Consider the following 24,839-nt stretch of genomic DNA (forward strand, 5'->3'; position numbering starts at 1 on the left):
TGTGTGACTATGGGAGGAAGCGGCAGGGGGCAGTAATGTGTGATATGGGAGGAAGCGGCAGGGAGCAGTAATGTGTGACTATGGGAGGAAGCTGCAGGGGGCAGTAATGTGTGACTATGGGAGGAAGCGGCAGGGGGCATTAATGTGTGACTATGGGAGGAAGCGGCAGGGAGCACTGATGTGTGACTATGGGAGGAAGCGGCAGGGGGCAGTAATGTGTGATATGGGAGGAAGCGGCAGGGGGCAGTAATGTGTGATATGGGAGGAAGCGGCAGGGGGCAGTAATGTGTGACTATGGGAGGAAGCGGCAGGGATCACTGATGTGTGACTATAGGAGGAAGCGGCAGGGGCACTAATGTGTAATATGGGAGGAAGCGGCAGGGGCACTAATGTGTAATATGGGAGGAAGCGGCATGGGGCAGTAATGTGTGACTATGGGAGGAAGCGGCAGGGGGCAGTAATGTGTGACTCTGGGAGGAAGCGGCATGGGGCAGTAATGTGTGATATGGGAGGAAGGCGGCAGGGGCAGTAATGTGTGATATGGGAGGAAGCGGCAGGGGCAGTAATGTGTAATATGGGAGGAAGCGGCATGGGGCAGTAATGTGTGATATGGGAGGAAGCGGCAGGGGCAGTAATGTGTGACTATGGGAGGAAGCGGCAGGGGCACTAATGTGTAATATGGGAGGAAGCGGCATGGGGCAGTAATGTGTGACTATGGGAGGACGCGGCAGGGAGCACTGATGTGTGACTATGGGAGGAAGCGGCAGGGGGCAGTAATGTGTGACTATGGGAGGAAGCGGCAGGGGGCAGTAATGTGTGATATGGGAGGAAGCGGCAGGGAGCACTGATGTGTGACTATGGGAGGACGCGGCAGGGATCACTGATGTGTGACTATAGGAGGAAGCGGCAGGGGCAGTAATGTGTAATATGGGAGGAAGCGGCAGGGGGCAGTAATGTGTGACTATGGGAGGAAGCGGCAGGGGGCAGTAATGTGTGACTATGGGAGGAAGCGGCAGGGAGCACTGATGTGTGACTATGGGAGGAAGCGGCAGGGGGCAGTAATGTGTGACTATGGGAGGAAGCGGCAGGGGGCAGTAATGTGTGATATGGGAGGAAGCCGCAGGGGGCAGTAATATGTGACTATGGGAGGAAGCGGCAGGGGGCACTAATGTGTGATATGGGAGGAAGCGGCAGGGAGCACTGATGTGTGACTATGGGAGGAAGCGGCAGGGGGCAGTAATGTGTGACTATGGGAGGAAGCGGCAGGGGGCAGTAATGTGTGATATGGGAGGAAGCCGCAGGGAGCACTAATGTGTGACTATGGGAGGAAGCGGCAGGGGCAGTAATGTGTGACTATGGGAGGAAGCGGCAGGGGCACTAATGTGTGACTATGGGAGGAAGCGGCATGGGGCAGTAATGTGTGACTATGGGAGGAAGCGGCATGGGGCAGTAATGTGTGACTATGGGAGGAAGCGGCATGGGGCAGTAATGTGTGACTATGGGAGGAAGCGGCAGGGGGCAGTAATGTGTGATATGGAAGGAAGCGGCAGGGAGCACTGATGTGTGACTATGGGAGGAAGCGGCAGGGGCAGTAAAGTGTGACTACGGGAGGAAGCGGCAGGGGGCAGTAATGTGTGACTATGGGAGGAAGCGGCATGGGGCACTAATGTGTGATATGGGAGGAAGCGGCAGGGGACAGTTATGTGTGAGATGGGAGGAAGCGGCAGGGGGCAGTAATGTGTGATATGGGAGGAAGCGGCAGGGGGCAGTAATGTGTGACTATGGGAGGAAGCGGCAGGGGCAGTAATGTGTGATATGGGAGGAAGCGGCAGGGGGCAGTAATGTGTGATATGGGAGGAAGCGGCCGGGACAGTAATGTGTGAGATGGGAGGAAGCGGCAGGGGCACTAATGTGTGATATGGGAGGAAGCGGCAGGGTCACTAATGTGCCACTACTGGAGGACTGCAAGTCTCAGCTCTTCCCATAGATGTCCCATGGGGGTCAGATCGGGGCCCCTGGAAGCTGCTAGGGAATAGTCCAATGTTTTCCTGCTTCCCATTCACAGGAGCTTGTAGCTGGGTGTTGGGTCATTATCCTGTTGGGGAACACTGACCGGCTACTGCATCAGACACTGGGCAATATATATCACTTCAAAATGCTGCCATAGTCCTGACGTTCATTGTGCCCTTCCCTGATACCAGGTACTCTGTGCCAGACACACAAGGCATAACCCAGCACCCCCCCCCCCCCCCCCCCATGTGTTTACCACTTCACTGCTCTCTCTGCAGACGTAGAGCTAATGTGACTCCTCTCCCAGAGACTTTGTGTCCAGATGCCAGTCTGGCCTTGTCATGCTGCTGGTTTCCCAACTAGAATCCTCCCGGGACTTCTTCCATGTAGCCACTGTCACTGATACAGTGTCGGATGCTGCCATGAGATACAGGTTTTCTGGTCTCTCTTTCATGTCGGTCTCACTAACGATCCTTCTGATTAGTCCTTCTGATTAGTCTGGGCCTGATTTTCCTCGTTTGGCCTCATCCAGAGGTTGGCTCCAGTCCCATGGACTTTAAACTTCTAAATAATATTTGCAGCTGTAGTCACAGTAATGCTGCCCATACACGCTGTGATCCCGGCGTGCGTTCTGGGCTACAATAGCATCCATCACATCAATATCAAGTACAAAAAGTATGTGCAGCACGGGAGCGCGCACCTCAAAGCACACATCGGACCCGCCGCGATCGCAGCGTGTATGGGCTGCTTAACATGAGGCTTCGCAAATGTGGTCTTACAACCTTTACCTTTAGCACGCTTGTCTGTAGTGTTCTGTCTGACCTCCTCAGTCAGCGCTCTCCTTCACGTTCTCTGGTCAGTGTGGTGCACACGATGACACCAAGCAGCACAGTGACATGAGGCTGCCCGGATGTGACCTTACAACCTTTACCTTTAGCACGCTTGTCTGTAGTGTCCTGTCTGACCTCCTCAGTCAGCGCTCTCCTTCACGTTCTCTGGTCAGTGTGGTGCACAGGATGATACCAAGCAGCACAGTGACATGAGGCTGCCCGGATGTGGTCTTACAACCTGTACCTTTAGCACGCTTGTCTGTAGTGTTCTGTCTGACCTCCTCAGTCAGCGCTCTCCTTCACATTCTCTGGTCAGTGTGGTGCACACGATGATACCAAGCAGCACAGTAACATCAGGCTGCCTGGATGTGACCTTACAACCGTTACCTTTAGCACGCTTGTCTGTAGTGTTCTGTCTGACCTCCTCAGTCAGTGCTCTCCTTCACGTTCTCTGGTCAGTGTGGTGCACACGATGATACCAAGCAGCACAGTGACATGAGGCTGCCCGGATGTGGTCTTACAACCTTTACCTTTAGCACGCTTGTCTGTAGTGTTCTGTCTGACCTCCTCAGTCAGCACTCTCCTTCACGTTCTCTGGTCAGTGTGGTGCACACGATGATACCAAGCAGCACAGTGACATGAGGCTGCCCGGATGTGGTCTTACAACCTTTACCTTTAGCACGCTTGTCTGTAGTGTTCTGTCTGACCTCCTCAGTCAGCGATCTCCTTCACGTTCTCTGGTCAGTGTGGTGCACACGATGATACCAAGCAGCACAGTGACATGAGGCTGCCCGGATGTGACCTTACAACCTTTACCTTTAGCACGCTTGTCTGTAGTGTTCTGTCTGACCTCCTCAGTCAGCGCTCTCCTTCACGTTCTTTGGTCAGTGTGGTGCACAGGATGATACCAAGCAGCACAGTGACATGAGGCTGCCCGGATGTGACCTTACAACCTTTACCTTTAGCACGCTTGTCTGTAGTGTCCTGTCTGACCTCCTCAGTCAGCGCTCTCCTTCACGTTCTCTGGTCAGTGTGGTGCACAGGATGATACCAAGCAGCACAGTAACATGAGGCTGCCCGGATGTGGTCTTACAACCGTTACCTTTAGCACGCTCCTCTGTAGTGTTCTGTCTGACCTCCTCAGTCAGCGCTCTCCTTCATGTTCTCTGGTCAGTGTGGTGCACACGAGGATACCAAGCAGCACAGTGACATGAGGCTGCCCGGATGTGGTCTTACAACCTTTACCTTTAGCACGCTTGTCTGTAGTGTCCTGTCTGACCTCCTCAGTCAGCGCTCTCCTTCATGTTCTCTGGTCAGTGTGGTGCACACGAGGATACCAAGCAGCACAGTGACATGAGGCTGCCCGGATGTGGTCTTACAACCTTTACCTTTAGCACGCTTGTCTGTAGTGTTCTGTCTGACCTCCTCAGTCAGCGCTCTCCTTCATTTTCTCTGGTCAGTGTGGTGCACAGGATGATACCAAGCAGCACAGTAACATGAGGCTGCCCGGATGTGACCTTACAACCTTTACCTTTAGCACGCTTGTCTGTAGTGTTCTGTCTGACCTCCTCAGTCAGCGCTCTCCTTCATTTTCTCTGGTCAGTGTGGTGCACAGGATGATACCAAGCAGCACAGTAACATGAGGCTGCCCGGATGTGACCTTACAACCTTTACCTTTAGCACGCTTGTCTGTAGTGTTCTGTCTGACCTCCTCAGTCAGCGCTCTCCTTCACGTTCTCTGGTCAGTGTGGTGCACACGATGATACCAAGCAGCACAGTAACATGAGGCTGCCCGGATGTGGTCTTACAACCTGTACCTTTAGCACGCTTGTCTGTAGTGTCCTGTCTGACCTCCTCAGTCAGCGCTCTCCTTCACGTTCTCTGGTCAGTGTGGTGCACACGATGATACCAAGCAGCACAGTAACATGAGGCTGCTGGATGTGGTCTTACAACCTGTACCTTTAGCACGCTTGTCTGTAGTGTTCTGTCTGACCTCCTCAGTCAGCGCTCTCCTTCACGTTCTCTGGTCAGTGTGGTGCACAGGATGATACCAAGCAGCACAGTAACATGAGGCTGCCCGGATGTGGTCTTACAACCTTTACCTTTAGCACGCTTGTGTGTAGTGTCCTGTCTGACCTCCTCAGTCAGCGCTCTCCTTCACGTTCTCTGGTCAGTGTGGTGCACACGAGGATACCAAGCAGTACAGTAACATGAGGCTGCTGGATGTGGTCTTACAACCTTTACCTTTAGCACGCTCCTCTGTAGTGTTCTGTCTGACTTCCTCAGTCAGCGCTCTCCTTCACGTTCTCTGGTCAGTGTGGTGCACACGATGATACCAAGCAGCACAGTAACATGAGGCTGCCCGGATGTGACCTTACAACCTTTACCTTTAGCACACTTGTCTGTAGTGTTCTGTCTGACCTCCTCAGTCAGCGCTCTCCTTCACGTTCTCTGGTCAGTGTGGTGCACACGATGATACCAAGCAGCACAGTGACATGAGGCTGCTGGATGTGGTCTTACAACCTTTACCTTTAGCACGCTTGTCTGTAGTGTTCTGTCTGACCTCCTCAGTCAGTGCTCTCCTTCACGTTCTCTGGTCAGTGTGGTGCACACGATGATACCAAGCTGCACAGTAACATGAGGCTGCCCGGATGTGGTCTTACAACCTGTACCTTTAGCACGCTTGTCTGTAGTGTTCTGTCTGACCTCCTCAGTCAGCGCTCTCCTTCACGTTCTCTGGTCAGTGTGGTGCACAGGATGATACCAAGCAGCACAGTGCCATGAGGCTGCCCGGATGTGGTCTTACAACCTTTACCTTTAGCACGCTCCTCTGTAGTGTTCTGTCTGACCTCCTCAGTCAGCGCTCTCCTGCATGTTCTCTGGTCAGTGTGGTGCACAGGATGATACCAAGCAGCACAGTGCCATGAGGCTGCCCGGATGTGGTCTTACAACCTTTACCTTTAGCACGCTCCTCTGTAGTGTTCTGTCTGACCTCCTCAGTCAGCGCTCTCCTGCATGTTCTCTGGTCAGTGTGGTGCACACGATGATACCAAGCAGCACAGTGACATGAGGCTGCCCGGATGTGGTCTTACAACCTGTACCTTTAGCACGCTTGTCTGTAGTGTTCTGTCTGACCTCCTCAGTCAGCGCTCCCCCTTACGTTCTCTGGTCAGTGTGGTGCACAGGATGATACCAAGCAGCACAGTAACATGAGGCTGCCCGGATGTGGTCTTACAACCTTTACCTTTAGCACGCTTGTCTGTAGTGTTCTGTCTGACCTCCTCAGTCAGCGCTCTCCTTCACGTTCTCTGGTCAGTGTGGTGCACACGATGATACCAAGCAGCACAGTGACATGAGGCTGCCCGGATGTGGTCTTACAACCTTTACCTTTAGCACGCTTGTCTGTAGTGTCCTGTCTGACCTCCTCAGTCAGCGCTCTCCTTCACGTTCTCTGGTCAGTGTGGTGCACAGGATGATACCAAGCAGCACAGTGACATGAGGCTGCCCGGATGTGGTCTTACAGCCTTTACCTTTAGCACGCTTGTCTGTAGTGTTCTGTCTGACCTCCTCAGTCAGCGCTCTCCTTCACGTTCTCTGGTCAGTGTGGTGCACACGATGATACCAAGCAGCACAGTGACATGAGGCTGCCCGGATGTGGTCTTACAACCTTTACCTTTAGCACGCTTGTCTGTAGTGTTCTGTCTGACCTCCTCAGTCAGCGCTCTCCTTCACGTTCTCTGGTCAGTGTGGTGCACACGATGATACCAAGCAGCACAGTGGCATGAGGCTGTCCGGATGTGACCTTACAACCTTTACCTTTAGCACGCTTGTCTGTAGTGTTCTGTCTGACCTCCTCAGTCAGCGCTCTCCTTCACGTTCTCTGGTCAGTGTGGTGCACACGAGGATACCAAGCAGCACAGTAACATGAGGCTGCCCGGATGTGACCTTACAACCTTTACCTTTAGCACGCTTGTCTGTAGTGTTCTGTCTGACCTCCTCAGTCAGCGCTCTCCTTCACGTTCTCTGGTCAGTGTGGTGCACAGGATGATACCAAGCAGCACAGAAACATGAGGCTGCCGGATGTGGTCTTACAACCTTTACCTTTAGCACGCTTGTCTGTAGTGTTCTGTCTGACCTCCTCAGTCAGCACTCTCCTTCACGTTCTCTGGTCAGTGTGGTGCACACGATGATACCAAGCAGCACAGTGACATGAGGCTGCCCGGATGTGACCTTACAACCTTTACCTTTAGCACGCTTGTCTGTAGTGTTCTGTCTGACCTCCTCAGTCAGCGCTCTCCTTCATGTTCTCTGGTCAGTGTGGTGCACACGATGACACCAAGCAGCACAGTAACATGAGGCTGCCCGGATGTGGTCTTACAACCTTTACCTTTAGCACGCTCCTCTGTAGTGTTCTGTCAGACCTCCTCAGTCAGCACTCTCCTTCGCTTTCTCTGGTCAGTGTGGTGCACACGATGATACCAAGCAGCACAGTGACATGAGGCTGCCCGGATGTGGTCTTACAACCTTTACCTTTAGCACGCTTGTCTGTAGTGTTCTGTCTGACCTCCTCAGTCAGCGCTCTCCTTCATGTTCTCTGGTCAGTGTGGTGCACACGATGATACCAAGCAGCACAATAACATGAGGCTGCCCGGATGTGACCTTACAACCTTTACCTTTAGCACGCTTGTCTGTAGTGTCCTGTCTGACCTCCTCAGTCAGCGCTCTCCTTCACGTTTTCTGGTCAGTGTGGTGCACACGATGATACCAAGCAGCACAGTAACATGAGGCTGCCCGGATGTGGTCTTACAACCTTTACCTTTAGCACGCTTGTCTGTAGTGTTCTGTCTGACCTCCTCAGTCAGCGCTCTCCTTCATGTTCCCTGGTCAATATGGTGCACACGATGATACCAAGCAGCACAGTGACATGAGGCTGCCCGGATGTGGTCTTACAATCTTTACCTTTAGCACGCTTGTCTGTAGTGTTCTGTCTGACCTCCTCAATCAGCGATCTCCTTCACGTTCTCTGGTCAGTGTGGTGCACACGATGATACCAAGCAGCACAGTAACATGAGGCTGCCCGGATGTGGTCTTACAACCTTTACCTTTAGCACGCTTGTCTGTAGTGTTCTGTCTGACCTCCTCAGTCAGCGCTCTCCTTCACGTTCTCTGGTCAGTGTGGTGCACACGATGATACCAAGCAGCATAGTAACATGAGGCTGCCCGAATGTGGTCTTACAACCTTTACCTTTAGCACGCTTGTCTGTAGTGTTCTGTCTGACCTCCTCAGTCAGCGCTCTCCTTCACGTTCTCTGGTCAGTGTGGTGCACACGATGATACCAAGCAGCACAGTAACATGAGGCTGCCCGGATGTGACCTTACAACCGTTACCTTTAGCACGCTTGTCTGTAGTGTTCTGTCTGACCTCTTCAGTCAGCGCTCTCCTTCACGTTCTCTGGTCAGTGTGGTGCACACGATGATACCAAGCAGCACAGTAACATGAGGCTTCCCGTATGTGGTCTTGCAACCTTTACCTTTAGCACGCTTGTCTGTAGTGTCCTGTCTGACCTCCTCAGTCAGCGCTCTTCTTCATGTTCTCTGGTCAGTGTGGTGCACACGATGATACCAAGCAGCACAGTAACATGAGGCTGCCCGGATGTGGTCTTACAACCTTTACCTTTAGCACGCTTGTCTGTAGTGTTCTGTCTGACCTCCTCAGTCAGCGCTCTCCTTCACGTTCTCTGGTCAGTGTGGTGCACACGATGATACCAAGCAGCACAGTGACATGAGGCTGCCCGGATGTGGTCTTACAACCTTTACCCTTAGCATGCTTGTCTGTAGTGTTCTGTCTGACCTCCTCATTCAGCGCTCTCCTTCACGTTCTCTGGTCAGTGTGGTGCACAGGATGATACCAAGCAGCACAGTAACATGAGGCTGCCCGGATGTGGTCTTACAACCTTTACCTTTAGCACGCTTGTCTGTAGTGTTCTGTCTGACCTCCTCAGTCAGCGCTCTCCTTCACATTCTCTGGTCAGTGTGGTGCACACGATGATACCAAGCAGCACAGTAACATGAGGCTGCCCGGATGTGGTCTTACAACCTTTACCTTTAGCACGCTTGTCTGTAGTGTCTTGTCTGACCTCCTCAGTCAGCGCTCTCCTTCACGTTCTCTGGTCAGTGTGGTGCACACGATGATACCAAGCAGCACAGTAACGTGAGGCTGCCTGGATGTGGTCTTAAAACCTTTACCTTTAGCACGCTTGTCTGTAGTGTTCTGTCTGACCTCCTCAGTCAGCGCTCTCCTTCACGTTCTCTGGTCAGTGTGGTGCACAGGATGATACCAAGCAGCACAGTGCCATGAGGCTGCCCGGATGTGGTCTTACAACCTTTACCTTTAGCACGCTTGTCTGTAGTGTCCTGTCTGACCTCCTCAGTCAGCGCTCTCCTTCACATTCTCTGGTCAGTGTGGTGCACAGGATGATACCAAGCAGCACAGTGCCATGAGGCTGCCCGGATGTGGTCTTACAACCTTTACCTTTAGCACGCTTGTCTGTAGTGTTCTGTCTGACCTCCTCAGTCAGCGCTCTCCTTCACGTTCTCTGGTCAGTGTGGTGCACAGGATGATACCAAGCAGCACAGTGCCATGAGGCTGCCCGGATGTGGTCTTACAACCTTTACCTTTAGCACGCTTGTCTGTAATGTTCTGTCTGACCTCCTCAGTCAGCGCTCTTCTTCATGTTCTCTGGTCAGTGTGGTGCACAGGATGATACCAAGCAGCACAGTGACATGAGGCTGCCCGGATGTGGTCTTACAACCTTTACCTTTAGCACGCTTGTCTGTAGTGTTCTGTCTGACCTCCTCAGTCAGCGCTCTCCTTCATGTTCTCTGGTCAGTGTGGTGCACACGATGATACCAAGCAGCACAATAACATGAGGCTGCCCGGATGTGACCTTACAACCTTTACCTTTAGCACGCTTGTCTGTAGTGTTCTGTCTGACCTCCTCAGTCAGCGCTCTCCTTCACGTTCTCTGGTCAGTGTGGTGCACACGATGATACCAAGCAGCACAGTGACATGAGGCTGCCCGGATGTGGTCTTACAATCTTTACCTTTAGCACGCTTGTCTGTAGTGTTCTGTCTGACCTCCTCAATCAGCGATCTCCTTCACGTTCTCTGGTCAGTGTGGTGCACACGATGATACCAAGCAGCACAGTAACATGAGGCTGCCCGGATGTGGTCTTACAACCTTTACCTTTAGCACGCTTGTCTGTAGTGTTCTGTCTGACCTCCTCAGTCAGCGCTCTCCTTCACGTTCTCTGGTCAGTGTGGTGCACACGATGATACCAAGCAGCACAGTAACATGAGGCTGCCCGGATGTGGTCTTACAACCTTTACCTTTAGCACGCTTGTCTGTAGTGTCCTGTCTGACCTCCTCAGTCAGCGCTCTCCTTCACGTTCTCTGGTCAGTGTGGTGCACACGATGATACCAAGCAGCACAGTAACATCAGGCTGCCCGGATGTGGTCTTACAACCTTTACCTTTAGCACGCTCCTGTGTAGTGTTCTGTCTGACCTCCTCAGTCAGCGCTCTCCTTCACGTTCTCTGGTCAGTGTGGTGCACAGGATGATACCAAGCAGCACAGTAACATGAGGCTGCCCGGATGTGGTCTTACAACCTTTACCTTTAGCACGCTTGTCTGTAGTGTTCTGTCTGACCTTCTCAGTCAGCGCTCTCCTTCACGTTCTCTGGTCAGTGTGGTGCACAGGATGATACCAAGCAGCACAGTGCCATGAGGCTGCCCGGATGTGGTCTTACAACCTTTACCTTTAGCACGCTCCTCTGTAGTGTTCTGTCTGACCTCCTCAGTCAGCGCTCTCCTTCACGTTCTCTGGTCAGTGTGGTGCACACGATGATACCAAGCAGCATAGTAACATGAGGCTGCCCGAATGTGGTCTTACAACCTTTACCTTTAGCACGCTTGTCTGTAGTGTTCTGTCTGACCTCCTCAGTCAGCGCTCTCCTTCACGTTCTCTGGTCAGTGTGGTGCACACGATGATACCAAGCAGCACAGTAACATGAGGCTGCCCGGATGTGACCTTACAACCGTTACCTTTAGCACGCTTGTCTGTAGTGTTCTGTCTGACCTCTTCAGTCAGCGCTCTCCTTCACGTTCTCTGGTCAGTGTGGTGCACACGATGATACCAAGCAGCACAGTAACATGAGGCTTCCCGTATGTGGTCTTGCAACCTTTACCTTTAGCACGCTTGTCTGTAGTGTCCTGTCTGACCTCCTCAGTCAGCGCTCTCCTTCATGTTCTCTGGTCAGTGTGGTGCACACGATGATACCAAGCAGCACAGTAACATGAGGCTGCCCGGATGTGGTCTTACAACCTTTACCTTTAGCACGGTTGTCTGTAGTGTTCTGTCTGACCTCCTCAGTCAGCGCTCTCCTTCACGTTCTCTGGTCAGTGTGGTGCACACGATGATACCAAGCAGCACAGTGACATGAGGCTGCCCGGATGTGGTCTTACAACCTTTACCCTTAGCATGCTTGTCTGTAGTGTTCTGTCTGACCTCCTCAGTCAGCGCTCTCCTTCACGTTCTCTGGTCAGTGTGGTGCACAGGATGATACCAAGCAGCACAGTAACATGAGGCTGCCCGGATGTGGTCTTACAACCTTTACCTTTAGCACGCTTGTCTGTAGTGTTCTGTCTGACCTCCTCAGTCAGCGCTCTCCTTCACGTTCTCTGGTCAGTGTGGTGCACACGATGATACCAAGCAGCACAGTAACATGAGGCTGCCCGGATGTGGTCTTACAATCTTTACCTTTAGCACGCTCCTCTGTAGTGTCCTGTCTGACCTCCTCAGTCAGCGCTCTTCTTCATGTTCTCTGGTCAGTGTGGTGCACACGATGATACCAAGCAGCACAGTAACATGAGGCTGCCCGGATGTGGTTTTACAACCTTTACCTTTAGCACGCTTGTCTGTAGTGTCTTGTCTGACCTCCTCAGTCAGCGCTCTCCTTCACGTTCTCTGGTCAGTGTGGTGCACACGATGATACCAAGCAGCACAGTAACGTGAGGCTGCCTGGATGTGGTCTTAAAACCTTTACCTTTAGCACGCTCCTGTGTAGTGTTCTGTCTGACCTCCTCAGTCAGCGCTCTTCTTCATGTTCTCTGGTCAGTGTGGTGCACAGGATGATACCAAGCAGCACAGTGACATGAGGCTGCCCGGATGTGGTCTTACAACCTTTACCTTTAGCACGCTTGTCTGTAGTGTTCTGTCTGACCTCCTCAGTCAGCGCTCTCCTTCACATTCTCTGGTCAGTGTGGTGCACACGATGATACCAAGCAGCACAGTGACATGAGGCTGCCCGGATGTGGTCTTACAACCTTTACCTTTAGCACGCTTGTCTGTAGTGTTCTGTCTGACCTCCTCAGTCAGCGCTCTCCTTCACGTTCTCTGGTCAGTGTGGTGCACACGATGATACCAAGCAGCACAGTGATTGAAGACATGTGTGATTCTAATTAACATATCACCATAATCCGATTATTTAATTTCTTTCCTAAGTGGTACCAGCCATATCCGCCTAGGACATTTGAGGATATCTTTGGGGAATAAGCAATGATTTCCCTGTATTCTGTGACACAGCAGATGCTGGTATTCCTGACTTCCCCATCTCTCGGGAGAATGTGTTACTGAGCTGTGTATAAAACACTGGGGAAAAAATGCAACGTGAGGGCACACATGGCAGAGCGGAGGGTACACATGGCAGAGCGGAGGGTACACATGGCAGAGCGGGGGGTACACATGGCAGAGCGGGGGGTACACATGGCAGAGCGGAGGGGACACATGGCAGAGCGGGGGGTACAAATGGCAGAGCGGAGGGTACACATGGTAGAGCAGAGGGTACACATGGCAGAGCGGAGGGCACACATGGCAGAGCGGAGGGCACACATGGCAGAGCGGAGGGCACACATGGCAGAGCGGAGGGCACACATGGCAGGGCGGAGGTCACACATGGCAGAGCGAAGGGTACACATGGCAGAGCGGAGGTCACACATGGCAGAGCGGAGGGTACACATTGCAGAGCGGAGGGTACACATTGCAGAGCGGAGGGTACACATTGCAGAGCGGAGGGTACACATGGCAGAGCGGAGGGTACACATGGCAGAGCGGAGGGCACACATGGCAGAGCGGAGGGTACACATTGCAGAGCGGAGGGTACACATTGCAGAGCGGAGGGTACACATGGCAGAGCGGAGGGTACACATGGCAAAGCGGAGGGCACACATGGCAGAGCGGAGGGCACACATGGCAGAGCGGAGGGCACACATGGCAGAGCGGAGGGTACACATGGCAGAGCGGAGGGTACACATTGCAGAGAGGAGGGTACACATTGCAGAGCGGAGGGTACACATTGCAGAGCGGAGGGTACACATGGCAGAGCGGAGGGCACACATGGCAGAGCGGAGGGCACACATGGCAGAGCGGAGGGCACACATGGCAGAGCGGAGGGCACACATGGCAGAGCGGAGGGCACACATCGTAGAGCGGAGGGTACACATGGCAGAGCGGAGGGTACACATGGCAGAGCGGAGGGTACACATCGTAGAGCGGAGGGTACACACAACTCAAGCAAGAAAATATCAAATGGGTACAAAAGTGTATTCTGCACGTTCTAATGCGCCGGTATGGAGGTCTGTGTACTAAGCCGTGCAGTGTGATAATGTAAGAGAGATAAAGTAACAGCCAATCCGCTCCTCACAGCTGTAAGAGGCTGCAAAGCTGCTATAGCGTGTTATTTATGTAGAGTATGTAATGGTCTGTTGGGTGTATGTTGGGGGCCACCATGTGTAATGGTCTGTGTTGGGTGTATGTTGGGGCCACCATGTGTAATGGTCTGTGTTAGGTGTATGTTGGGGCCACCATGTGTAATGGTCTGTGTTAGGTGTATGTTGGGGCCACCATGTGTAATGGTCTGTGTTGGGTGTATGTTGGGGCCACCATGTGTAATGGTCTGTGTTGGGTGTATGTTGGGGCCACCATGTGTAATGGTCTGTGTTAGGTGTATGTTGGGGCCACCATGTGTAATGGTCTGTGTTAGGTGTATGTTGGGGCCACCATGTGTAATGGTCTGTGTTGGGTGTATGTTGGGGCCACCATGTGTAATGGTCTGTGTTGGGTGTATGTTGGGGCCACCATGTGTAATGGTCTGTGTTAGGTGTATGTTGGGGCCACCATGTGTAATGGTCTGTGTTGGGTGTATGTTGGGGACCACCATGTGTAATGGTCTGTGTTGGGTGTATGTTGGGGCCACCATGTGTAATGGTCTGTGTTAGGTGTATGTTGGGGCCACCATGTGTAATGGTCTGTGTTAGGTGTATGTTGGGGCCACCATGTGTAATGGTCTGTTAGGTGTATGTTGGGGCCACCATGTGTAATGGTCTGTGTTGGGTGTATGTTGGGGCCACCATGTGTAATGGTCTGTGTTAGGTGTATGTTGGGGCCACCATGTGTAATGGTCTGTGTTGGGTGTATGTTGGGGACCACCATGTGTAATGGTCTGTGTTGGGTGTATGTTGGGGCCACCATGTGTAATGGTCTGTGTTAGGTGTATGTTGGGGCCACCATGTGTAATGGTCTGTGTTAGGTGTATGTTGGGGCCACCATGTGTAATGGTCTGTGTTGGGTGTATGTTGGGGCCACCATGTGTAATGGTCTGTGTTGGGTGTATGTTGGGGCCACCATGTGTAATGGTCTGTGTTAGGTGTATGTTGGGGCCACCATGTGTAATGGTCTGTGTTGGGTGTATGTTGGGGACCACCATGTGTAATGGTCTGTGTTGGGTGTATGTTGGGGCCACCATGTGTAATGGTCTGTGTTGGGTGTATGTTGGGGCCACCATGTGTAATGGTCTGTGTTAGGTGTATGTTGGGGCCACCATGTGTAATGGTCTGTGTTGGGTGTATGTTGGGGACCACCATGTGTAATGGTCTGTGTTGGGTGTATGTTGGGGCCACCATGTGTAATGGTCTGTGTTAGGTGTATGTTGGGGCCACCATGTGTAATGGTCTGTGTTAGGTGTATGTTGGGGCCACCATGTGTAATGGTCTGTGTTAGGTGTATGTTGGGGCCACCATGTGTAATGGTCTGTGTTGGGTATATGTTGGGGCCACCATGTGTAATGGTCTGTGTTGGGTGTATGTTGGGGCCACCATGTGTAATGGTCTGTGTTGGGTGTATGTTGGGGCCACCATGTGTAATGGTCTGTGTTAGGTGTATGTTGGGGCCACCATGTGTAATGGTCTGTGTTGGGTGTATGTTGGGGACCACCATGTGTAATGGTCTGTGTTGGGTGTATGTTGGGGCCACCATGTGTAATGGTCTGTGTTAGGTGTATGTTGGGGCCACCATGTGTAATGGTCTGTGTTAGGTGTATGTTGGGGCCACCATGTGTAATGGTCTGTGTTGGGTGTATGTTGGGGCCACCATGTGTAATGGTCTGTGTTAGGTGTATGTTGGGGCCACCATGTGTAATGGTCTGTGTTGGGTGTATGTTGGGGACCACCATGTGTAATGGTCTGTGTTGGGTGTATGTTGGGGCCACCATGTGTAATGGTCTGTGTTAGGTGTATGTTGGGGCCACCATGTGTAATGGTCTGTGTTAGGTGTATGTTGGGGCCACCATGTGTAATGGTCTGTGTTGGGTGTATGTTGGGGCCACCATGTGTAATGGTCTGTGTTAGGTGTATGTTGGGGCCACCATGTGTAATGGTCTGTGTTAGGTGTATGTTGGGGACCACCATGTGTAATGGTCTGTGTTGGGTGTATGTTGGGGACCACCATGTGTAATGGTCTGTGTTGGGTGTATGTTGGGGACCACCATGTGTAATGGTCTGTGTTGGGTGTATGTTGGGGACCACCATGTGTAATGGTCTGTGTTGGGTGTATGTTGGGGCCACCATGTGTAATGGTCTGTTAGGTGTATGTTGGGGCCACCATGTGTAATGGTCTGTGTTGGGTGTATGTTGGGGCCACCATGTGTAATGGTCTGTTAGGTGTATGTTGGGGCCACCATGTGTAATGGTCTGTGTTGGGTGTATGTTGGGGCCACCATGTGTAATGGTCTGTGTTGGGTGTATGTTGGGGACCACCATGTGTAATGGTCTGTGTTGGGTGTATGTTGGGGCCACCATGTGTAATGGTCTGTGTTAGGTGTATGTTGGGGCCACCATGTGTAATGGTCTGTGTAAGGTGTATGTTGGGGCCACCATGTGTAATGGTCTGTGTTAGGTGTATGTTTGGGGCCACCATGTGTAATGGTCTGTGTTAGGTGTATGTTGGGGGCCACCATGTGTAATGGTCTGTGTTAGGTGTATGTTGGGGGCCACCATGTGTAATGGTCTGTTTTAGGTGTATGTTGGGAGCCACCATGTGTAATGGTCTGTGTTAGGTGTATGTTGGGGCCACCATGTGTAATGGTCTGTGTTAGGTGTATGTTGGTGGCCACCATGTGTAATGGTCTGTGTAGGTGTACGTTGGGGGCCACCATGTGTAATTGTCTGTGTAGGTGTACGTGGGGGGCCACCATGTGTAATGGTCTGTGTAGGTGTACGTGGGGGGCCACCATGTGTAATGGTCTGTTAGGTGTACGTTGGGGGCCACCATGTGTAATGGTCTGTGTAGGTGTACGTGGGGGGCCACCATGTGTAATGGTCTGTGTAGGTGTACGTGGGGGGCCACCATGTGTAATGGTCTGTGTTAGGTGTACGTGGGGGGCCACCATGTGTAATGGTCTGTGTTAGGTGTACGTTGGGGGCCACCATGTGTAATGGTCTGTGTAGGTGTACGTTGGGGGCCACCATGTGTAATGGTCTGTGTAGGTGTACGTTGGGGGCCACCATGTGTAATGGTTTGTGTTAGGTGTATGTTGGGGGCCACCATGTGTAATGGTCTGTGTAGGTGTACGTTGGGGGCCACCATGTGTAATGGTCTGTATAGGTGTACGTTGGGGGCCACCATGTGTAATGGTCTGTATAGGTGTACGTTGGGGGCCACCATGTGATTATTACCGTGCTTGCGCTGTTTCTCCTCTGTCTTTCTGTTTCATTCTGCATGAATCTGTCCAGCACCTCCGGGACATCTGTGTGTCGGGCCGGTAAGAGATTTTGGAATAGTTTTGTTCCTGATGAACGATAAATTATACCTGAAATGTTGGAACTGCAATAGTCACTCAGCACCTAATGACGTGTTCTACGCCCGCAGTGCCGCCTGTATGTAGTCACTCAGCACCTAATGACGTGTTCTACGCCCGCAGTGCCGCCTATATGTATGCACTCAGCACCTAATGACGTGTTCTACGCCCGCAGTGCCGCCTGTATGTATGCACTCAGCACCTAATGACGTGTTCTACGCCCGCAGTGCCGCCTGTATGTAGTCACTCAGTGTCCTGCATATGGCTATACCAACAGCTGCTGCAGTGACCATGCTGTTCTGTATACTGGGGGTGGCATAGCGAGCACCTGCAGAACATTGCTCTGTTCCATCTCGCGTAGCCTAGTGATCTGCAGAACATTGCTATGTTCCATCTCACATAACCTAGTGATCTGCAGAACATTGCTCTGTTCCTTCTCGCGTAGCCTTGTGACCTCAGAACATTGCTCTGTTCCATCTCGCATAGCCTAGTGACCTGCAGAACATTGCTCTGTTCCATCTCACGTAGCCTAGTGATCTGCAGAACATTGCTCTGTTCCATCTCGCATAGCCTAGCCATCTGCAGAACATTGCTCTGTTCCATCTCCCTTAGCCTAGTGATCTGCAGAATATTGCTCTGTTCCATCTCGCATAGCCTAGTGACCTGCAGAACATTGCTCTGTTCCATCTCATGTAGCCTAGTGATCTGCAGAACATTGCTCTGTTCCATCTCGCGTAGCCTAGTGACCTGCAGAACATTGCTCTGTTCCATCTATCCTCTAACAGGAGCGGACAGATGTGTCCCATTCCCCAGTAGTGGTAATACCCTGTTGTGATCCTCCTCACCGCAGACGCTGCACATGTCACTGCTGCGCGCCGCTACTGACTGTAATTATATGCACAGCACTGACTGTAATTATATGCACAGCACTGACTGTAATTATATGCACAGCACTGACTGTAAGTATATGCACAGCACTGACGGTACTCTGTGTTCTACCCCTCAGGTGATTGGCATCGTGATGGACATATTTACAGACGTAGACATCCTCTCGGACCTCCTGGATGCAGCCGCGCGGCGTGTACCCGTCTACATCATCCTGGACGAGATGAACTCTCAGCACTTCCTGGACATGGCAACTAAATGCCGGATCAACCTCAACTTCGTGGAGGTAAGACCTCTGGGACTAGTGGGGGGCCCCGTATCGGGTTCTATGCTCTGTATCTGTACTGACGCGAAACGCGCAGAGACTATGAAACGCGTCAGCATCTGACACACAACACGGTCCCGGCAGTCAGTGCACTGGTCAGATGGTCCCTTATCGGGTTCTGTGCTCTGTAAATGTACAGACATGAAACACACAGACTATGGAACGCGTCAGTATCCGACACCACAACACGGTCCCGGCAGTCAGTGCACTGATCAGATGATCCCTTATCGGGTTCGGTACTCTGTAACTGTACAGACATGAAACACACAGACTATGAAACGCGTCAGCATCCGACACCACAACACAGACCGGTAGTCAGTGCACAGGTCAGATGGTCCCTTATCGGGTTCAGTACTCTGTAACTGTACGGACCTGAAATGCGCAGAGACTATGGAATGCGTCGGCATCTGACACCACAACATGGTCCCGGCAGTCAGTGCACTGGTCAGATGGTCCCTTATCGGGTTCGGTACTCTGTAACTGTACAGACATGAAACATACAGACTATGAAACGCGTCAGCATCTGACACCACAACACAGTCCCGGCAGTCAGTGCACAGGTCAGATGGTCCCTTATCGGGTTCAGTACTCTGTAACTGTATGGACATGAAACACACAGACTATGAAACGCGTCAGCATCTGACACCACAACACAGTCCAGGCAGTCAGTGCACAGGTCAGATGGTCCCTTATCGGGTTCGGTACTCTGTAACTGTACGGACATGAAACACACAGACTATGAAACGCGTCAGTATCTGACACCACAACACGGTCCCGGCAGTCAGTGCACTGGTCAGATGGTCCCTAATCGGGTCCTGTGCTCTGTAACTGTACGGGCATGAAACAAACAGACTATGAAATGCGTCAGAATCTGACACCACAACACGGTCCCGGCAGTCACTGCACTGGTCAGATGGTCCCTTATCGGGTTCGGTACTCTGTAACTGTACAGACATGAAATGTGTCAGCATCCGACACCACAACACAGACCGGTAGTCAGTGCACAGGTCAGATGGTCCCTAATCGGGTCCTGTGCTCTGTAACTGTACGGACATGAAACACACAGACTATGAAACGCGTCAGTATCTGACACCACAACACAGTCCCGGCAGTCAGTGCACTGGTCAGATGGTCCCTTATCGGGTTCGGTACTCTGTAACTGTACAGACATGAAACACACAGACTATGAAACGCGTCAGGATCTGACACCACAACACGGTCCCGGCAGTCAGTGCACTGGTCAGATGGTCCCTTATCGGGTTCAGTACTCTGTAACTGTACGGACATGAAACACACAGACTATGAAACGCGTCAGATCCGACACCACAACACGGTCTCGGCAGTCAGTGCACTGACCATATGGGGGATGTAGTGAGTCAGTTAGTACATTATAGGCCTCAACTTCAGTGGGAGTTAGAGATTGGGGAGCTGGTCCCAGAATGTGAAAATAGATTGCAAGCTCCAAGTAACCCAGTACAAAGCAGATCTGATTCACTTTTCTCGTACACACACACACACTTATTAATGTAACGCCAGGGAGAACATACACACTCCACACAAACGGAACCCCACACCTCATTACTGTGACCACTACATCGCTGTGCAGAGTGGTGAGAGGTGAGTTTCAGGTTCTGCTGTTGTCTCTGGATCTGCCGGTGTCCTCCCCAGACTAATAATGATGAGCCGGTGTCCCTCCCATGTTTACCTGCATTGTAATGACACCTTGTGCAGCGCGACGTCAGACCGCACCTCTCCCATACGCCACCTGTCCTGTTGTCCCAGAGACAGTGACTCACACCCTGTAAGTAGCTGGGGAATCGTAGTCACCCGGGCCCCATTGCAGATGATCAGCCCGCTGTACAGGGACCCGAGCGGCCGGAAGTGCGCAGTCCAGTACACTAGAGGGCACCCGTGGGATCTGTCGCCACAATACCTGGCTCTGCCCATCATGCCCCCTGATGTGTATGGTTGGTCAGGAACTGAGCCTATGGGGTGTACAATTGTGCATGTATGTGTGGGGGGAATAGGGGGGAGGGGGGGGGGGGGGCGGTTGCAATTCTGTTTTATGTCAAAACTTGCCGCCAACTCATAAGTGAAATTGTGTAAAATGTAGTTTTATAAATATCAGCCTGAATAATTTACAGACCTGGATGATTGTAACATCCAGTCCTACAAGGCAGCGCTGCTCTGTATCACCACCTGGTGGTCACTCCTAGTACTGCAACCTTCTGTATCACCACCTGGTGGTCACTCCTAGTACTGCAACCTTCTCTATCACCACCTGGTGGTCACTCCTAGTACTGCAACCTTTCGTTAGTCCTAGTAGGAAGCACAGCTCTGTATCACAACCTGGTGGTCACTCTCAGTACTGCAACCTTCCCGTTAGTCCTAGGAGGCAGTGCAGCTCTGTATCACCACGTTGTGGTCACTCCCAGTATTGCAACCTTCCCGTCAGTCCTACGAGGCAGCGCTGCTCTGTATCATCACCTGGTGGTCACTCGTAGTACTGCAAACTTCCCGTTAGTCCTGGGTTCTCAGACTGTCCTCACTCCTCTACCCCAAACTCCAAAGGATTTCCAGGTGTCCTCACAGAATATGGAATAATTAGCTGACCTGTGGATCTTATAAAAGTGAGTAATGGGTGCACCTGTGTACTTCCCAGGGGACCTGGTTGATGTGAGCAGTTTGAGGTCCTGGGGACAGAGTTTGAGGAGCACTGCTATTTTCATTTTCACAATTTTCCTCTAACTAAAGTAACTCCCTGCCTTGGAGGTTTGCCTGTTTAGGTTGTGCCCCACTATTTACCAGTATCCTATAGGCCCGTCCCATGCATACGGACATGTGTACTCTCCTGTGTTGGCTACAAGTGTGGTCTCATATACTTGTCATCACATTGTGCCATATACTGTAGCCACAGTGTCCGTGACTAAAACCGCATCACACTTCTCATCGCAGACTCTACGTCTTATATACGGCAATGCCCGGGTACCCAGTATCATTCTTTATTTCTTTATTTTCTTTATTTACAGCGTCTTATATAGCGCAGCAGATTCCGTTACAGCATCTTATATAGCGCAGCAGATTCCGTTACAGTGTCTTATATAGCGCAGCAGATTCCGTTACAGTGTCTTATATAGCGCAGCAGATTCCGTTACAGCATCTTATATAGCGCAGCAGATTCCGTTACAGTGTCTTATATAGCGCAGCAGATTCTGTTACAGTGTCTTATATAGCGCAGCAGATTCCGTTACAGTGTCTTATATAGCGCAGCAGATTCCGTTACAGTGACTTATATAGCGCAGCAGATTCCATTACAGTGTGTTATATAGCGCAGCAGATTCCGTTACAGCGTGTCTTATATAGCGCAGCACATTCCATTAGTGTCTTATATATCGCAGCAGATTCCGTTACAGCGTCTTATATAGCGCAGCAGATTCCGTTACAGTGTCTTATATAGCGCAGCAGATTCCGTTACAGTGTGTTATATAGCGCAGCAGATTCCGTTACAGCGTGTCTTATATAGCGCAGCACATTCCATTAGTGTCTTATATATCGCAGCAGATTCCGTTACAGCGTCTTATATAGCGCAGCAGATCATGTTACAGCGTCTTATATAGCGCAGCAGATCCTGTTACAGCGTCTTATATAGCGCAGCAGATCCTGTTACAGCGTCTTATATAGCGCAGCAGATCCTGTTACAGCGTCTTATATAGCGCAGCAGATTCCGTTACAGCGTCTTATATAGCGCAGCAGATTCCGTTACAGCGTCTTATATAGCGCAGCAGATTCCGTTACAGCGTCTTATATAGCGCAGCAGATCCTGTTACAGCGTCTTATATAGCGCAGCAGATTCCGTTACAGTGTCTTATATAGCGCAGCAGATTCCGTTACAGTGTCTTATATAATGCAGCAGATTCCGTTACAGTGTCTTATATAACGCAGCAGATTCCGTTACAGCGTCTTATATAACACAGCAGATTCCGTTACAGTGTCTTATATAGCACAGCAGATTCCGTTACAGCATCTTATATAGCGCAGCAGATTCCGTTACAGTGTCTTATATAGCGCAGCAGATTCCGTTACAGTGTCTTATATAGCACAGCAGATTCCGTTACAGCGTCTTATATAGCGCAGCAGATTCCGTTAGTGTCTTATATAGAGCAGCAGATTCCGTTAGTGTCTTATATAGCGCAACAGATTCCATTACAGTGTCTTATATAGCGCAGCAGATTCCGTTACAGCGTCTTATATAGCGCAGCAGATTCCATTACACTGTCTTATATAGCGCAGCAGATTCCGTTACAGTGTCTTATATAGCACAGCAGATTCCGTTACAGCGTCTTATATAGCGCAGCAGATTCCGTTAGTGTCTTATATAGAGCAGCAGATTCCGTTAGTGTCTTATATAGCGCAACAGATTCCATTACAGTGTCTTATATAGCGCAGCAGATTCCGTTACAGCGTCTTATATAGCGCAGCAGATTCCATTACACTGTCTTATATAGCGTAGCAGATTCCGTTACAGCGTCTTATATAGCGTAGCAGATTCCGTTAGTGTCTTATATAGCGCAGCAGATTCCGTTACAGCGTCTTATATAGAGCAGCAGATTCCGTTACAGTGTCTTATATAGTGCAGCAGATTACGTTAGTGTCTTATATAGCGCAGCAGATTCCGTTACAGCGTCTTATATAGAGCAGCAGATTCCGTTACATTGTCTTATATAGCGCAGCAGATTCAGTTACAGCATCTTATATAGCGCAGCAGATTCCGTTACAGTGTCTTATATAGCGCAGCAGATTCCGTTACAGTGTCTTATATAGCGCAGCAGATTCCATTACAGTGTCTTATATAGCGCAGCAGATTCCATTACAGTGTCTTATATAGCGCAGCAGATTCCGTTACAGGGTCTTATATAGCGCAGCAGATTCCGTTACAGTGTCTTATATAGCGCAGCAGATTCCGTTACAGTGTCTTATATAGAGCAGCAGATTCCGTTACAGTGTCTTATATAGCGCAGCAGATTCCATTACAGTGTCTTATATAGCGCAGCAGATTCCGTTACAGTGTCTTATATAGAGCAGCAGATTCCGTTGCACTTTACAAATGTTGACAACACTGAAAGAATGAACTAGGTAAAACAGACAGACATAGATGTTAGAGGGCCCTGCTGCAAGCTTACAATCTATAGGGACATAGGAGGGAAACACAAGGACAGGCACCAGTAATAGCATAGCAGTCCCACCAAGTTACAAGTCCAGAAGGGAAGCTATATAATACATAAGTGCCTCAGAGGGTTATGTGTGCGGTATATAAATATGATAGGCTTGCCTGAAGAGGTGAGTTTTCAGGGAACGCTTGAAAGTTTGGAGGCTAGTGGAGAGTCTTATTGTGCGTAGAAGGGCATTCCATAGGGTGGGAGCAGCAAAATGAAAGTCCTGTAATAGTGAATGGGAGCTAGTGATCCGTGCAGAAGAGAGACGCAGATCTTGTGCAGAGCGGAGTGGTCGAGATGGGAGATATTTTGTGATAAGTGATAAGAGATATAGGGGCCCATTTATCAAGCAATATTTGCGGCTAAATCCCCGAAAACACCCATTTTCGGGGTTTAGCCGCAAATATCAAGTATCACCTAAATGTATTAAAGGGGACCACAGCAGGAATCTCCGATCCCTGCTGCGATCCCCCCCTGCAGCGCCGCCGGCCGCATCCCCCATAGGTTTCTATGGGGGATGCAAAGCTACCCGATGTATCAACATCGTGCAGCCCTGGGCTATCGCCATTCTAATGTGGCGATAGCCCATTGTAGCCTATGGCTACATATAGCACTGCCCGAGTGGCAGTGCGGTCACAGGGGTCGGCGGGGGTCAGCGCATAACCGCGCATGCGCAGACCCCCCCGGCTTCGGGCTCTGGGTATCGCAGGGACAGGCTCCTTTTGGAGCCCTGTCCCTGCATCCCCATAATGATACATTCAGGCGGTATTAAAAGCAACCGCAATGCGATGTCGGGCGATGTCACCACGCCGGCATCGCACATTGATGATAAATGCGCCCCATATGCTGGTGCAGTATGGTTAATAGCTTTATATGCGAGTAGAAGTGTTTTATATTTAATACGGTAATATACAGGCAACCAATGGAGGGACTGGCAAAGCGGATCAGCAGAATACAGTACAGTAATGGAGGGACTGGCAGAGCGGATCAGCAGAATACAGTACAGTAATGGGGGGACTGGCAGAGCGCATCAGCAGAATACAGTACAGTAATGGAGGGACTGGCAGAGCGCATCAGCAGAGTACAGTAATGGAGGGACTGGCAGAGCGCATCAGCAGAATACAGTACAGTAATGGAGGGACTGGCTGAGCGGATCAGCAGAATACAGTACAGTAATGGAGGGACTGGCAGAGCGCATCAGCAGAATACAGTAATGGAGGGACTGGCAGAGCGCATCAGCAGAATACAGTACAGTAATGGAGGGACTGGCAGAGCGCATCAGCAGAATACAGTAATGGAGGGACTGGCAGAGCGCATCAGCAGAATACAGTACAGTAATGGAGGGACTGGCTGAGCGCATCAGCAGAATACAGTACAGTAATGGA

The 24,839-nt window shown here is 51.1% G+C and overlaps 1 protein-coding gene across 4 annotated transcripts in view; it reads left to right on the forward strand.

Moving 5' to 3' along the window:
- SACK1H (scaffolding CK1 anchoring protein H) overlaps window positions 1-24,839 on the forward strand; it is an 88,590-nt gene that overhangs the window by 54,544 nt on the left and 9,207 nt on the right. For all 4 annotated transcript variants that reach the window (XM_083145034.1, XM_083145033.1, XM_083145036.1 and 1 more), the window contains exon 3: window positions 18,038-18,202. In XM_083145034.1, coding sequence (XP_083001160.1) covers window positions 18,038-18,202 — 165 coding nt within the window. The remainder of the gene's footprint in view (window positions 1-18,037; window positions 18,203-24,839) is intronic.

This window comes from Crinia signifera, chromosome 5 (genome assembly GCF_055691185.1).
Source record: "Crinia signifera chromosome 5, ASM5569118v1, whole genome shotgun sequence".
Taxonomy (NCBI): Eukaryota; Metazoa; Chordata; class Amphibia; order Anura; family Myobatrachidae; genus Crinia; species Crinia signifera.